Source organism: Camellia sinensis, chromosome 4, assembly GCF_055761805.1.
Source record: "Camellia sinensis isolate YWXY chromosome 4, ASM5576180v1, whole genome shotgun sequence".
NCBI lineage: Eukaryota > Viridiplantae > Streptophyta > Magnoliopsida > Ericales > Theaceae > Camellia > Camellia sinensis.
This window is the reverse complement of record NC_138964.1, coordinates 116,480,879-116,498,303: the sequence shown is the minus strand read 5'-3', so window position 1 is coordinate 116,498,303 and position 17,425 is coordinate 116,480,879. Positions and strand designations below refer to the sequence as shown.

The 17,425-nt window shown below is 34.9% G+C and overlaps 2 protein-coding genes across 2 annotated transcripts; both read right to left on the bottom strand.

Annotated features, from left to right (window-relative positions):
- Nucleotides 1-4,059: 4,059 nt before the first annotated feature.
- Nucleotides 4,060-8,855, bottom strand: LOC114284167 (O-fucosyltransferase family protein). Its single transcript, XM_028227066.2, has 6 exons — nt 8,547-8,855; nt 8,272-8,366; nt 7,750-7,820; nt 7,544-7,632; nt 5,555-5,776; nt 4,060-5,026 (listed from the first exon to the last, which is right to left on the bottom strand). The coding sequence occupies exons 1-6, from the start codon at nt 8,678-8,680 to the stop codon at nt 4,294-4,296; spliced, it is 1,344 nt and encodes a 447-aa protein (XP_028082867.2). The 5' UTR covers nt 8,681-8,855; the 3' UTR covers nt 4,060-4,293.
- Nucleotides 8,856-11,271: 2,416 nt separating this feature from the next.
- Nucleotides 11,272-14,498, bottom strand: LOC114284183 (uncharacterized protein At2g34160). Its single transcript, XM_028227081.2, has 5 exons — nt 14,142-14,498; nt 13,983-14,031; nt 12,306-12,368; nt 12,133-12,197; nt 11,272-11,582 (listed from the first exon to the last, which is right to left on the bottom strand). The coding sequence occupies exons 1-5, from the start codon at nt 14,256-14,258 to the stop codon at nt 11,463-11,465; spliced, it is 414 nt and encodes a 137-aa protein (XP_028082882.2). The 5' UTR covers nt 14,259-14,498; the 3' UTR covers nt 11,272-11,462.
- Nucleotides 14,499-17,425: the final 2,927 nt, after the last annotated feature.

Below are 17,425 nucleotides of genomic sequence, written 5' to 3'. Positions count from 1 at the left end.
CAAAGAGCTCCTGTTCATCCATGCTTTGGGGGGCCAAGTAATATAAGGGCCATGTTGAAACAGCAAAGAGGCTCTATGCCATATGAAAACCTAAAGATACTGACAAGGCCATACAGTGACCAGCAACAAACTGGCAGGCTATATGGGGAACAACAACAGTTTGTGAGACCATTTGGGGGACTTCAACAGTAGTATCGTGGCCTAAGAATGAGGCCAGATATGCAGCTAGTTCAACTAAAAATGGTAAAGCCTCCGATACCACCCTACTTAGGGTGGCAAGGGGTAGTTCATCCAAAATTTCCTATTGGTGGTTAGAGACCAATGTAAGAGACTAGAACTCAAAAAAGGAGGGAACAAAGGAAGTTTCATGCCATGATGTCTAGGGTTGCAGGAGATAAGCCAACTAGGAGGCAAGACTTAATTTGGACTAGAAATGGATTGGTTTCTGCTTCTCCAGTAAAGGAGGTGAATAGGTCAACTTCTAGGGACCATCCAGTGCAGCTAGTTCGGATTTTGAAAAGGAAAATAGAACCAGAAAAGACAGTTGACAGGCTTACTAAGAAGCTCTCTGAGAAAGATTCGTGGAGACAGAAGTTGAAAAAATTAGAAAAAGACTTGATGTCCGATGAAAATGACAAGGATGGGGAAGATGTGATAATGAGAGAAGTTCAAAGCTTAGAATTCTTTGTCGACAGAGGCATAAACACATGCAGAAGAGGGCCAAGAATGAAGGAAGTGAAGTTAGTGGCCTAAGAAAGAGGAATGAGGGTGCAATACATGGCAGTTGCAGGAGGAGAGAAAGTGCAAAGGTAGTTGCAGCAGTTGCAGTTCATGGGAGTCTAGCAAATGGACACATGGCAGCACAACATAACCATTGGAAGTCATATAAAAGCTGGGAATTCAAAGGGAAGAAGGCCTTCAACCAAATTCACAACTCGTGTGAAATTAGGAGTAGCATAACTTAATTAGAAGTAGGTCTTGTTCTTAGGGTTAGTTAGTTTGTTTGTATTTAGATTTTGTAAAAAACCTTATGAGTTATGTGCTTTATATAATAATTTAGATTTTGTGAGTTACAAAACTTTGAAAACAAGTTTCTTTGATTTCTTTAAATTAAGTACATTCAAAAGACAAGATTTAGGAATTCAAATTACAATGTTTATACATAATAATAGTGGAAGGGACTTCTATAACAAGTTATTATTAGATGGCAACAATTTGTAAGTTGTGAGTACTTATACAACATGTAAGATATAAAGAACCATGAAGTTTTTTGATGTAATATTGTGATTGTTTATGATACTTCTACTCTTTCATAATGGTGAGGTTCTCCCACAAGTTTTTCACTTTTTAGTGGCATAATTTGTTTCCTCCACCGACCAATTACCCAATCAGAATCATTGGGTTGTGATGTCTGTGATAGAACCATCAGTAACAATAGATTATTTAATGTTGTTTTTATGCAATAGTTATGTATGTGCACATAATAGTTTACAATCTATGTGCTAGTGCTCAATCTAGTAATTTTTATTTTGTGCTTTATTTAAGAACACTCTTGAAGAGTAGTAAAAAGGAAAAAATCATCTACAATAGTATGCTTCGCTTTTGTCAATATTTGGGATGTCTATTGCAGGATCACTGGGCCATTTTCTTGATTCTATGCTTGGCCTCAACTAGGCTGGGCACTACAACTAGTCTCACATCCAATGTCATGAATTATGGAGCTGTTGGAGATGGAAAAACAGATGAATCCCAAGTAACACCCCCCCCCCCCCCTTCTCTCTCTCTCTCTCTCACACACACACACACACACACACACCCTGTACTTGCATGCGTGTACACTATTAGATGCCTGTGGGGGCACTTGCTGCGAAAGTGAGATGCAGAAGAGTGAAAGCTTCTCTTTTGGAAATATTGAATTCCCATGAAATTTTCACCTTCATTTCTCTGTAAACCTTGCATAATAAACACATTTCTAGTTCAAATGTCAGTTGTTTATCTACAGTTTTTTCTCTAAATGTTTTAGCTTTGGAGATTTCAAGAGTACACATTTGGCTAGTACAATAACAAAATCTTGGTTGAAATATACATGAATCATGATTCAGACTGATATAATTGGAGTGATACAGATGTGAAATTAGATCACAGCGGCAAGTATCTAACTTGGAGCCTCAGAAATCAGATACTAGGGCAGTAAAACAAATCAAACTATCTAAGCTGAACTCGTTAAAAGCTTGTTCTGGATCGAGCTAAAAAAAGGTCATCTAAGTTTGAAGACTCAACTTGTTTATAGGCCTACCAATACATATCGGCCGATATTTGTAACGGCCAACATTCAAGATCTTATGACACGCATCAATGTATTGTAACATACACTAATGTTTATTACCCCATTGAAAAAGAAGAATTGGAACACGATAGAAATTTTTCGCAATTTTTTATAGAATTAAGTAAATTCTAATTAGAAGTTGGTTTGCTCATATATTATATTCTCTGTTTTTGTGAAGACATCAGCAGTTGAACTGAGTGATATATCATACTCTGGAATTATGGGGACATCAACTGCAGATGAGGCGATAAATCTGAGTTGCAGCCAGAGTGGCGGTGGCTGCACCGACATTTCACTTGACCGCGTGTACATAGCCTCCACAATTCCAGGGAAGAAGACTTATGCAAACTGTTTCAATGCCCATGGAAGATCTACCCATACTAAACCTACTGTCAAATGCCTGATGCAATAGCTGAATCGCATGCCCATATATTGTTGTTTTCATTGTGATTGTGATGATTGCAATGTGATTCTAGAGTAGAGGTTTTAAGCCCAAATGGCTCCAGAATTGCTCTTGATTTTGGAGTATGATGAGACTTTCACTGAATTGGTGCCATTTTCTGTCTACCAGTCATTGCATCCATGGGCAACTCACAGAAAAGAGTTTCTCTAATAAATAATCTCTCACGATTTGGAAAAATATAGTAAGCTCTACAGTTTTAACATAATATATATATATTACGAGTGTTAAGTTGGATAATTAAATAGTTTCTTGTGTTTTTATTTATCAAAAGATCACTTTATATCAAAATCAACGAAATTAATGATCTCCTAAAAACAGCTGTCAAGGTAAACAAGTAATTTTGCGTAATGGTTAAAAGTGTATAATTATTCGGGAAATTATTCTAGGAAAATTTACCCATAAGTCCTAGTTTTTGAAACGTTGAACCATTTAGTCCTAAAAGTTTTCTTATGCTCCATTTAGTCCCATTTTTACATCAACATGATGTGAATGATGTAAATGATCTGATGTTTCATTCTATAATTTCAAAATTTATTGAAATCTGATGAACATTAGATGTTTTTCATCCTATATTTTCAAACATTATTGAAATTTGATGAACATTAGATGTTTGAAATCCAATGTTTGTAACATGACTATGATATTATTAACATTGTATCTGATGTTATTAACATTGTAATGGGACCTTTCAGTCTATAAGAAAACTTTTAGGACTAAACAGTGCATAAGTTATTAATTTGGGATTTATTGGTGCATCCCCCATTATTCTATTCTTTTTAATCATTAAAACACTTCATTAAATTAATTCCGTCATTTTATTTTTAGTTGTGAGTTTAATTTAATAAAAGTGTATTAATGATTAAAAAGAATAGAATAATTATAAACTTTTAACCATTCATCACTTAACTCATTAACACACATATATAATTTTATATATGTTTAAAATAATTAGTATAAGGGCAGAATTGAAATTCTATTAAAAGAAATAGTGGTAATTAACAATCTTCTAATAAAGTAGTAATTACTAATCCAAGACCAAAATATTAGGACTATTCTGACCAAACAAAAAAATATGTAATTGTGGAATAAAATATTATGCAATTCAGAATTTAAGGAAAATCAATATAGTGGGTCACAGTATAATTTATCCTAATTTTTATTCCAAAATGCAACCGCTATATATATTAAGTTTGACAAAAAGTAAATAAACTAATAAACAAGGATATTTCCTATGATTAGAACTAAAAAAATGAGTTGCTCAGTAGAAAAATTGAATGAATTTAATTTTCATGTCATCTCCATATTTGCCCACAGTAAAATGCTTGGGTAAAACAAATGTTACAAAGTCAATTAAGTGAATAATATTGAACTAGCATTAACAAATTGCAAGGGTGACACACTTCCTACAATTGAAAATAATACATGTTTCACCCATCACCAGTACAAAAAACAAAAATGCAAAGCTTAAAAATTTATGAAAAAACAGAAACAAAACCTTACCCTCTCATAATTTGAATTCGCAAAAGCAATCAGGCAAAGCAGAACCTCTTCCCATCAAAAAATCATCTCTATGTGCCCTCCAAAGTGCTTCCATCAACTCCTTCCCCTCCAAGCCCTGAGAAGTGAACTCGGCAAAAGCCCTTCTGCTCAAGAAAAGAGTTTTAAACAACCCCTTGAAAGCCCGCATTGCCGCAACCATCTTATCCATGTTCCCAAAATATGTGGCCACATATGAATCGCTGTTGATCGATACATAATAATCCAGTGCAGCTTTTGTGTTCCCATGCATGCTTGTAAAGTCCTCACCACTAAGAAGTGTAGCCTTTGTAAAAAAATTAGTGTAAACTGAGGTTAGCCCTCCAAGTTCCATAAGACCATCTCCGGCCGCCAAATAAATGTTTGTGTTTGTTGGGATGGAAAGAGCTTGAAGGATGAAAGCAGTCTCTTTAGGAGTGAGGGGGCATTTCCCACGGTTTCGCCAAACACGGGCAGCTTCTCCAGTCCAGGGTTTTCGATCTCCCTGTGCAGCCTCTATGGCTTCCATGGAAGTAGAAGAGAGGCCAGAATAGTTGCATTGGCTATAAGCTACCATGTCAGGTTCGAACCGAAGGTGAAGTGAGAGAAAGGGTTTGGGTATGGCTTGTAGAAGCTCAGAGCCTTTCTTCTCCAAGGCTCTGGTAAGGCGTAATGCATTGTAACAAGCCTGACAAAGGGCAGCCTTTGCATTCAGAGGATATCTACAATATTTAAAACATAGGGATGCATCAGAAAGGACCTCAGAAAACATAACTTCGTTATTTTTTCCAGGTTGCCAGTTAGAAAACAAATAACAAACCATCATTGGACTAAAACAGCATCACACACAGAGAAGAACAACCACTCATCAAGAAGCAACTGAGGAATATATTGTGCCTTTGCTACGACACATATTCAACAATAAAGGCTGAACCAAGGTTCATATAATCCAATAAAGAAAACCAACACAACCTATTAGACATTTGGAGGAACATAAATCTTTCATTGACCAAAGAGGGCAAGAGGTGCTGAACCAACTTGCACAACTTTTTGTACACCTAACAAAACCAAAAACATGATATGCCCACAAAATGCAGCATAGAATCCCTCAGCTACCACCGTTTACTATTTCAGCCCTGTTATCATAGCTTTAAAATTGGTCAATGGATCTTCTTGAAATAAAGTAAAATAAAAATAAATGGAATCCCAAAGCAAGAAACCTTCTGTTCAATCAAGAACAACATGATTACCTATCTCTCCTTTGGCTCATAGCTGGTGTGATTGAAATATAACGATGCTCCAATAGAGAAGGGAGAACACTTTCGACGTAATCAAATTGGCCTTTGCGTTTGCTGCAATCCACATGGAATGGTTCTTTTGATGCAATCTCTGCTGGCAATTCTTTAACAACATTAACAAAGCCATTCATCTGTTGAATGAAGTAATCCACATCAAACACATCTGCAAAACCGCTGAAGTAAAACTAAAGAGTCAGAAGAATGTTAAAACACAAATGTGTGCAAACACACACATATAAACTAAAGGGAAAAGGTTCAACTATCAGTAGATTAGAGGGAATTTTTTACATCTCTATTTTGTGGTGTTCTGTAAGTTAATAGAAGTAAAAGAAGTCTAAAAGATTTATCTTCTTTGACCAAACTAAAGAGTTAGAAGAATGTTGCCACACAAACATGCGCACACACATATACTAAAGGGAAAAAGTTCAATTACCAGTAGATTAGAGGGAAAAATTTTACACCTCTATTTTATGGCATTCTGTAAGTTAATAAAAGAAAAGGAAGTATAAAACATGTGTCTGCTTTGGTCAATTTTAGACAGTGATTGTGAAGAATGGTGGCCAATAAGAAAAATATTGTCTGACTTCTTAGGTAATTATGTCACTGAGGAATATATGAACCCCAAATTGAAAATGGAAGCAAAAGGTTGTAGATAAAGTTTTTCTAACGATCTCCCAGATATGTTCCCCTGTTAAGGGCCATTTATTGCTTATTAAAGATCCAAAGCAGGTAAGGTTTCAAGGATTGCTTGAAGATTCAGGAGTTCAATGCTTGAAAAAAAAAAAAAATCACTGCCTACTACAGATAATGCCATAAATTCCAGCAAGAATCTACAAAGGACGGCCCTGGCAAACTTAGTCTTGACACTGATAATACTTGAATTCACAGTGGCAACAGTACACATGAAGGTATGCAGTTGCGGAGGCAGGATTTTGGCTCAAAGAGGGTAACATAAATCCCAAGTGTTACATATTCTATACAAAAATAACAAAACATACAATGGAGAACTATGCAACTCTTAGCCAATTCTTTCATTCCATATTTTTGAAGAACCATGTGCTGGATAACCAAAAAAGTACTCTGCGTTGTGATTTCAGATCCACTCAGGCACATAAATTCTCACAGGGGAAAAGCTATAGATCTATTTTTACAGACAAGGACTGCAGCCAATGAGTTCAAATTTTGAGTAAGGTATACTTCAAGCAAAAAAGTGACCCACATAAACAGATTACACTCCTGAACATCAGAGAACAGAAAGAAATTAAAGATTAGTGTCTTTCTTTGCTTCCAGTTCACTAACTGAACAACAATTGATTCCTTCTCCTCAAATCAATAAAAGGTGCTCCAAATAGATTCCTACCACCACTATATAATTACAGATTCCAGAAAGGAAAATAGATCAATGCACTCTATCCACCTCCAGTAAAAGTTTCACACATGTGAAGATGCTAAAGGTTTTGTTGAAATTTGAATCAGGACTCATTATGTCGACAAACATAAAAGCCCACTATGTCCTTCCCCTATACCACACTTCCAACTATTCCACAATTATTAACGAAATTCGGAAGAAAAAACCAAACCGCAATGCAAACCAAGGACGCAGTTTAGACAAGCTACTGAAATATCTATACTTATCTCCACTCCCTCCACTGATTTTTTTTAAGCACTCGTCAACGCAAGTGATTCCACAAGATTTGAGATTGTTTTTGTCTTTTAATCTATAGACTTCAGAGTTTACCATTTGTCCATTCTTTCGCTGCCATAGAACAAAGTTAAAACTACATTGCATTCATGGAATTTATCTAATTCTAATGCAATGAAATGAGTTCAGGGCCTGAATAACGACTTAAAGCCGTTCCTACTAAATTTTGAAGTGATAACTCAGATCATATAATGCAAGGTAACATCCATTCTTAATCATAAATCATAGCCATCAACTACCTCGATTCATTCCAGTATGCAGCCACCTCAAACTTTGGCAAAACAAGAGTTGCATTCAGTAAACGTGCGATGCCAACACCATCACAAAACTGCAAGCATCACAAACAAAATCCAATTATACCCAATCAAGCTTAAAATTTAGCACAAAAAATCAACTCAAAAAAAGGAAAAAAGAAAAAGTCACCAGAACCCTGTGAAGTACTTACATCCCTTCTCATCTGATTAAGCCCACCATAGCAATCCACTCGAATAAACCCACTACTCTCTGCCGGAAGAGCTGCAGCATTTCAACACAAAAAACCAAATGCAAATTGTCTGCATTGAAAGCCAGTCAAGCTTGACTCAGAAATATCAAAAAAATAAATTACAAACCTCTTAACACTAACCCTAACTCCAATGTCATAACAAGCCCCTCAAATAATTCCTATCTTAATTACTTCAGTAGAGAAACAAAACCTTGATTCATTTATCTGTGAAATTCAATGATTCCACAAAATCATATTAACATAACCGTCCTTGTTTTCTTCAGACATACCACTTGTTCTACTTCGAATTCATTTATTGATATTGTTCAAAATTTATTGATTTTTTCCTAAAATAATCCTGAACTGAAAGATGAACTGTATAATTGAAATATTTCCTAAAAAAACAACCCTCAAGTATGTCACCAAGATCTCAGACAATAAACCCCAAAAAGAAACAAAGAACTCAACAAAAATTTCACTAACCACTTAGATCTCCATTAAGCCACCATTTACAAGGTCGCCACTCTACAATCCTTCGAACACTCCATATATGAGTTTTTTCTCCACGCATCTCGGACCTGAATTTCAAATACAAATCTCAATTAATCCAAAAGATGGTCATAAAGAAAAGCAAAATCTAATTCCCCAGAAAACCCATATCACAAAACATCAAACACAACTGAGTTTTTCTAAATTTTCCCTCTTTTTCTCTGCAACCAAACAGATAGAAGAAAATAGAGGTGTATATATATACTTACATTGAAGATGTAGAGGAAAGCAAGCTTTCGGAAAAGGGATTAGAAGGGGTGAACCAAATGACGGCGAGGAGGAGAGAGAGTGTGAAGAGTGAAATGCTAATCAATAAGGGCTTTTTCACGCTCACCATAACCATTTCATATGCAACTCTGCTGAATCAAATCTTTCTCAATTCGATGATGATAGCGAAAGTTTGTTAATTTTGTGTTTGGGTCTTCAGGAAAAGATTGAACAAATCACACAAGATATCACTGGACAGATCTCTATAGATGTCTCTGTTTTCTTGGGTTATGTTTTTATTTTCTTCGTTTATTTTTTTGTATTTTTTTTTCTTATAAATAATATTCTGAAAAAGTTTAACAAAAATCTACTATTTTACTTTTTCGTTAACATAATTCTGAAAATTTTAAAAGTACTCTCTGATATTTTTTTGTAAAAAAACAATTTTATAAAAATAAAGTTATATTTCATTTATTGTGTCACTTTCTTAACCAACCAGGCTTCTTATATTAATAAATACACATTCGATTCGCTCATTTATATCTAAGAGTGAGTAAAAAAACACTTAAAAAATATGATTATATATAATATTTTTTAAATAAAACAAATTGAAAATAAGTCAACTTTATCCATTTTCTAATCAATTTTAACTTAATTTCTTGAGCAAATTACAAATAAATAGAAAGAAGAAAGATAAATTACTATTTAATCGAAGAATAAAAGAAGGGAATATATCATTTAGTGGAATTTGATAATTACATATTAGTGAAAAATTGTGCAACATTAAAATGTAAATCTATAAATTTTTTCATCAAATTAAGTTTATTTTATAAAGTTTTCACTTAAATGCAATTTTGCCATAAAAAAAAATGCTATGGATACATGATAAATAATTGCAAAGTGAAGACGATCAAAATATCCGTTTCATATAAACTCAAACCACCCCCCTCTCTTTCTCTTACCACCCTCTCTCAATAGCGCCACTATCATCGCCAACCACCATCGCCTTCTCTCTATTTCTCCTCCCTAACCTCGATCATCCTCATAGTCTCTCATTTATCTTCTCTTTTCAAACCTGACCACTGTCACCTCTCATTTTTGCTCACTTTCCAATTCTAACCACCCTGTCTACGTTTCCCTATTACTATCCAACAATGATTCATCCCCCCTTTTCCCCCACCCCCTTTGACCCTCTCTCTCTCTCTCATTGGTTACATTTTCTTCTTTTTTTTCCTGCTCCTCCAATCACCACCCGCCACGTGGCAAAGGGGGGGTGAGGGGGTGACCCCCAAAAGGGGGTCCCAAGCATTATTCATTACTATCACTAGCCATCACCATCTCATTTCGTTTCAGCTTAGTCTCTGCTCTCCAACACCAACCACCGTCATTGCCATTGTCATTGCCTTCCCTCTATTTAGGTTCTCTTTGTCTTTCATCTCCTCTTCCTCTCCAATGCAATTGGCAGCAACCGTGCATGGTGTCGCCAATGGTAGTTGTGTAATAGTAGTGGGTGGTTATTGAGGAAGAATAGAGAGAGAAGAGACGAGATAAATAGAGCGAGGAGGGTGGGAAAGGAATTGAGATGGTGGGAGAGTGATAAGAAAGGGGCTAGCGGCGTGTGGTGGTTGTTAAGGTTGTAGAGGTAGGGGAAAGGGAAACGAGAGAGAAGGGGAATGGCTGATTTTGTCTTTGTGCACCAATGATTTCATGTGTTTGTAATTAATTTTAAATTTATCATTTATTTTGTGATTTCGGAAACATCTCACTGATGGACTACTTATTTTTGTCTTTTCTATTTTTTTTGTAATTTCTCTTACTTTTTTCTTTAGTAAACTTTTTAAACTTTTTATTTTGAAACCTTTATATACATATAACAGGGGTCATCTAAGTCTAGACTAATGTAAAAAGTTGAAAAAAAAAAAAAAAATTAACATGTTAAAAATAGAAATCACGAAAAATAAAAATAAGACGAGACAAAAAAATTAGCTTACAAATTGGTGCCATTACAATATAATTTATTTATTTATTTTTTTAAATTACAGTATATCATTTGGCACAAAATTGTATCTTATCATTCTGTCAAGAACCCTAAAAGCCGAATGAATCGCATTTGCATCTCCAGCAGCATGAATGAAGATTGAATAAGACATTTGGTTCAACCTAAGTTGGCTCTACTGATGCCATAAAAATGACCCAGATAATTTCCGAGGCTAATTTTGCAACATTAAGCTCTGTCATCTACAAGAGAATCCCACATCAATGGAAATTGTTTTCTACTAACTATAGCATATATAAGACTGATAGTTCTATTTGCTGTGATTATAACCCAGTATTCACCCGAGCCCAAACAAAGAACCTGTGGCAGAGAACCCAATATTTTGCACTATAGAGGATCTGCTCAACCAAATTGGTGGATATTTTGGGAGAAATAGAACTACGGGCCAACTCAATCTCAGAAGTTGGTGAGTATGCAATAGAGCTCATTGATGAGTTCTGGCGAGGGAGGCATGTACTCGGCTGGTCAAAGAAGAGAGTGATCTAATCACCATTTTAGATTCAGGAACCCCAGAGTAGGCTTATGCAAGTATGATCATTATCTATTGCATTCCATTTATATATATAAAATAAAAAATAAACTTGAAATGGTAATTTAGTTTCAAAGCAAATGTCAAATTAACTTTGATGGGTCTGCAAAACAGAATAAACCAAGTGCAAAGAACTAGGATATGAACAAAATGAAACTTTGAACTGAAATCATCTCTACAGAAGCATATAGAGGGTAAAATTCAAGCCGCAAGCCAGCGAAGCTGTCTTAATAGCAAGGGGACTACAAATTTAGAGAAGCCGTAACAACGGGAATTGGCTACCACGCATAGTTATCACTGTTGGAACAATGAATATGGCAAACATTTCTTCCTTCAGCTCTGCACCTCAACATCTCCACTCTCCCTCTCCCTCTCCCTCTCCCTCTCCCTCTCCTCAGCTTGAGCAGCCATCAACTCGTCAAATTTTGCTGTCTTGCCCAGTAATATCTCAATCTGAAAAAAGAAACTTTAACAAATGTAAACAGCTCCTCCTCCCAACCTAGGATACAAGGTACAACCTAGTAGTACTTAACAAATAAGAGATATAAAAACAGGATTAATTAATTAGCAGCTTTTTGGAGTGTATTCCCAACCCCCTCTCTCATATGGATATAGCAATCTCCCATAAAAAATATAACAATTCATTTTCCCAACCGGAGGATCATAAAAACTAAACAAAAACATGATAGCCCACATGATAGAAAGCTGTAGATACATTATTAGAAAGCTTCACATTGACAGCCCACATATGCAGTGAGGCCTGGTGAATTTCAAAATTATCTTTAAGAACCAAGTATCCGAAAAAACTTTCGACCCAGATGACCATCCTAACTAATGATCTGTTGACATTGCTGAAACTTGGGTCACATGATCAGCACAGGAAATAAAAGTAGATAAACTTGGATCAAGTTCATTCTTCAGTAATAATTTTAAGGGACAAATAGAAAATTCTTAGAAGGAAATGGTTACGGAAACTTTATAAATTTTGCAAAATCACACTTACCTTGGCTTTTTGGACAGATCTTCCCCTAGATTCATCCTTCATGTCCACAGTAGATGTCATAATTTCTGCATGTTTTGATTTCAGAAAACCAAATTTAACATTCCAATAAACAACAAATTAATTGAAAAGTTAGAAAGGTTGGGACAGCCAAACCGATAAGAGTAAAAACTCACTCATCTCAACAGCAAAACCATTATTTTTCAGAATCTCTGCGACGGTGACAACTGTAGCAATTGCTGCAGAAGTAAATCGAAAAATATTATCAAAGGTTATGTTTACATTGGTCAAACTAACATACACAATAAGTATAATAATGACAATACGTTTATGTCCCCATGTTTTTATGTAACCATATTTGTTCATCATTTTGAACAGTCTAGACCAAGCTCATGACTAGCACACCTATCAATACCCAAGGACAAATATACCCTAATATCCCTAGTCATTCAACTGTCTCTATCGGTAACTTTTTGTCCCAACATATTCCCAATTTTATGCTCAAGATTGTTAGTTGCTAGAGCCACCTGATTCAATGGACTAATGCAAAAATGTTTGGGTTACATGAACTTTCCTGGTTTCCTTAATTAATTAATTAATTTATTTATTTTTGGTTTTGGATGGACAGTGCAAGGTTTACCCAAAAAGCAAAAACATTAAGCAAGTTACCTCATTCTTAGAATCAAACATGCTTGGAAATCAACAAGTATCCAACATATTAAGATGCATAAATACACTTCTTCCCTAATTCTTAACATTAACACACAAAGTTTTAAAAAGCTTTACTGAGGCTCGTTTCGATGCTCGCCTTGAGGCAAGGCTAAGGTAAAGCGCCTCAAGGCTTTGATTTTTAAGCTTTACTTCCCAAAGGCTTGCGCACAGAATCTTGAGACATGCGCCTTAGGTGCATCTTGTATGCCTTTTATGCATAAGAAAAATTAAGTACATAACCAATCAAGGAAAAACAAAGTTAATGCTCAGTGAGAAACTCAATCACTACAGTTAAGAATACCAATTTTTAAGCTTAACTTCTTTCTCTGCAGTAAGCCACGAGTAGAAAAAAGTTTACACCTTTATATTTAATTTTGATGTATTTATTTATTGTTTTAAACTATTTAAATTATTTACTAAATATAAAAATTCAGAGTTTGAAATGCTTACGCCTCGCCCCATGTGGGGTAAAACACCTCACGTTACACATTCGCTTTTAAAAACTTTGTTAACACATACCAAAATCTTTGCATTTGTGCGACTTTCAGGCAGATTCTTGACTGAATTTCAACATTTGTCAACATGTAATTGAAGTTTCAAAAACATGATAAGAACTTTCACAAAACACAAAACACAAAACCAACTAAGAGCCTAACAGAAAGACAAACATGCACCCCCAAATAGTGAATCCATGCAATTAGAGGAAAGATTTCGCTCGTTCTTGTTAGTTTGTTTTTTCCTTTCTTCCATTTTTTGGTAATTAGGGAGTTGTCTTAGAAAGGAAAAAAAAATGCCGGTTAAATGGATGAGGACTACAAACTCAGAAATTTTTACCCGGAATTTACCCAGAAATAACAATCAATGGTTGCAATTCATTTCACTTATGGACCCTACACTTCAACAAATTGATCTCCATCACACAAATCAGAAATTGGGGACTGTAAAACTGAGTTCCTAACTTTTTCCTAAATGGAACTTTAACCTCCACCCAAATTACTGTTCAATATAGTAGTCAAGAAATCAATTCTAGACATGAAAAGATTGACAAAGGAGCCAATAATGAAATCACTAAAGCACCTAATGTATACATACATATATATATATATATATATCCATAAATATGATAGATAAGAACAAGATACCCATTCCAAGAGCTGAAAGCTCCACCTCATTGTATTGCTGCATGTATCTCTGCAAACCCATCAATTAACAATTGGATTAAGATCCCAAAAAATATAATAATGTCAAAAGATCTGATTTTGAATCGAAATATAAGGGAATTAAAAACTCAAAACAAGTACCTTGGCGAGATTGACATAGAAAAAAAGGGGTTTCTTGGTGTTGGAAACTTGAATACGATTCTTCGTCTTCGATTCAGTGATGTTGATATTGTTCACTCCATCTGTAATCTCTTCCATTACTCTCTCAAACCAAGTTCACAAAAACTTTCTCTTTGCTAAATGTGTTAAAAATTCTTGCGCAAAACCTTTTATATTCCAATTTTCTCTATCTTAAATGGGTTGAGATTCAAGCGCGAAGCTTTATATCTGTAATGTCTGCTACAATTTTTTTTATGAGTTAGGGTTTCTAATCGAGTTGGGTAATATGTCAGTATAAATTTTGAAAAATTATTACACACCACAAAATTTATGATTTTAGAGCATTTCTAACTGTGAATCAGATTTTTCATCAAATTTGAATAAAAAATGACTCATTTTACCAAATCTAGTACCAGATGCTCCAACGATTCATCTTTCACCAAATCTGTCCCGGGATAACCGGGTGGTCGACCAGCTGGTCTACTAGTGAGTGGAATTTTTTTTTTTTTTAATTGTCTGAACCGTTTACGACCGGGTGGTCGACCGGCCGGTCGATCGGTTAGGGATTTTTTTTGAACTGTTTGAACTTTTTTTTGAACTGTTTGAATCTTTTACTGGTTGACCGGTCAACCGGCTGGTCGACTGGTTGGTATCACCCCAACGGTCAGTAATAATGATTTGGTGAAATGCTTCGCCTGTTCTCAGTTTGATGAAATGATTGGTGAAATCTCATTTTGATATCGATTTGGTGCAACCGTTGGAGCATCAAACAGTAACTTTTTCACCAAATTTTAAATTTGATGCTGGGTTTGATGAACCGTTGGAGATGGTCTTAATCATTAATTTTTATAATATTTACTAATCTTTCTATAAATTTTTTTCTCACACAGGTAGGGTTGGAGTGTGCCTGCGGCCCGTGGGTGGTCCGAAGTCTGCCTGTGGCCCAAGGTGGGTCCGGGGCAAGCCCGAGCCCGAGCCTAACCTGAGACCTTGGGCTATCATTTTGAAGCCCGACCCGCCTAAGGTCCAATGTTTTTTTTAATAAAAAATAATAAAATTTTGATTAAAAAAATAATAGAAAAAACAAAAAAAATTGTTCAGACCCGCCTAAACTCGGTCCAACCCTGAGCCTAGGCCCAGGTGCACCGACACGAATACCACCTGGGCTTGGGCCTAATTTTCTAGGCCATGAGCCGTCCCAGGCCGACTCGAATTTTGGCCGGAGCTCGCGACGACTGATATGGGTCGGGCCTATCAAGGTCAAATTTACACCCCTAAGGTACAAGTGGATATTAGTTTGTTGGTTTGCCCATCTTGCCCAATCCAGCATTATTTTTTAGGGTTTAGGAAGGTTATTTTAGTTCATAAGGTTAGGCTGAGCCAACATTCTTAGCCCCAAAATATTAATGGGCTGTGTTTGGGATTTATACTTTCAACCTGGCCACGGTCTGTTATTAAATTAATCAATTAATTAATTATTTATTTATAATACATTAAAAAATATATATATATTTTTTATTGGGATCTATACTTATCTTTGTTGATTTTATTGACAATCACATTTGTGGTGATATGTGATTAAATTTCTTTAAGAAATCCTTCAATTTATATGGTGAATATTGGCCCGTTGGCCCAATCCTATTTTTTTAGGGCTTGGAAAGGTTGTTTTAGCCCATAGGGCCAAGCTGTGCCAACATTTTCAGCCTGAAATATGAATGGGTTGGGCTTGAGATTTATATTTTCAACCAAACCCGGCTTGACCGTAATTAAATTAATTAATTAATTATTTATTTATAATACATTAAAATATTTAAGAAAACTTTTAATTTATAATGATCTCAATATATTTATTTAAGAAATATAATGTGTGATTAAATTTAATTATGAAATGTTTTGATTTTTTTTTTAACATAAAGCCCGATGGGTGAGTTTAGGATTTATAATTATTTTTTGAATTGGACTTGGGCAGATATAGAGACCCGATGTTAGGCCCGGAGCTTGGGCAGACACAAAATCGTAGTATCAACCTGGCAAGGCTAGACATTTGTCCACCCCTAATTTATACACAAAATCTTTCAATTTATAATGATGTCAAATATATTTATTTAAGAAATATAATGTTTGATTGAATTTAATTATGAAATATTTTAATTTTTTTTTAACATATAACCGACGGGCGGTCTTGGGATTTATAATTATTTTTTGGATCGAGCTTAAACAGATGCAAAATTCCTTGTTATGTAGTGTTAGCCTGACCCGAATCCAGTATGGCCTAACGTTTGTCCACCCAATAGGTATATGGTTGTTTTGAAAACTAATTATTTTAATTAACTTTTTGGATTTTTATTAAAAAAGCGTACAGAAACGTAGAAAGAATAGTTGACTCTTAAAATTTGTTTTCTTATTTTGACAGAAAATGGTATATTGATAGCTACGTGGCATAAAAATATTTTAATATATAAGTCAAATATTTGACACAAACTCCATCCCAATATAATCGTATATTTTTTGAATTATGTGACAATTAATATAACATTTTAATTTTAAACAGAAACTAATCTTAGAAGTAAATTGAGAACAAAGTGATAAATGATCAAATATAATGGAGGCGAAGTACAATAGAAAAATTACTCATAAATCTCATATGGAGAAATGTTAGTCCATTTAGTCCTAGATGCTTTTTTATAAACAAATTAGTCATTTTTATTTTTGGTATGTTTTATTGATTTGATTTAGTGATATTAGAGTTTACTTGTTTGCCCATTGTTTCAGATTTTTTTTCTATTTTGTGCTAGTGTTAGGTGTGTGTCGGTAAGACATGATCTAATATTTCTATTTTTTTTGGGATTTCGTTGAGTGACTTGGGGAATGGGTGATGTTGCCTACTTGGTGTTTTATTATTGATGGAGGAATCATTGTGGATTACTGAAGAGGTGTATGTGGTTGTCTCATTTTGAGTTTTTGATACCAGGTTTGTGAGGGTTTATGTGCTGTGCGATTTTTTTTCAATGTTGGTGTTCACTTTTTATCGATGTTGGTTTACGATGTGTTGTTTGTTTTTTTTTTTTTGGTATTCAATTTTGTTATTCTATTGTATTTGCAATGGAAACATCATATTATTTTTCGGTGTTATAATGTTGAGATTGGTTGCGTTATACTATATTGAGTTACTCTTAATTGCAACTATTTTACGAACCACTGAATCTCGAATATAGATTTTCTACCTAACAATACTAGTGCTGGTAAACTTTTCAGATGTTGGCAAA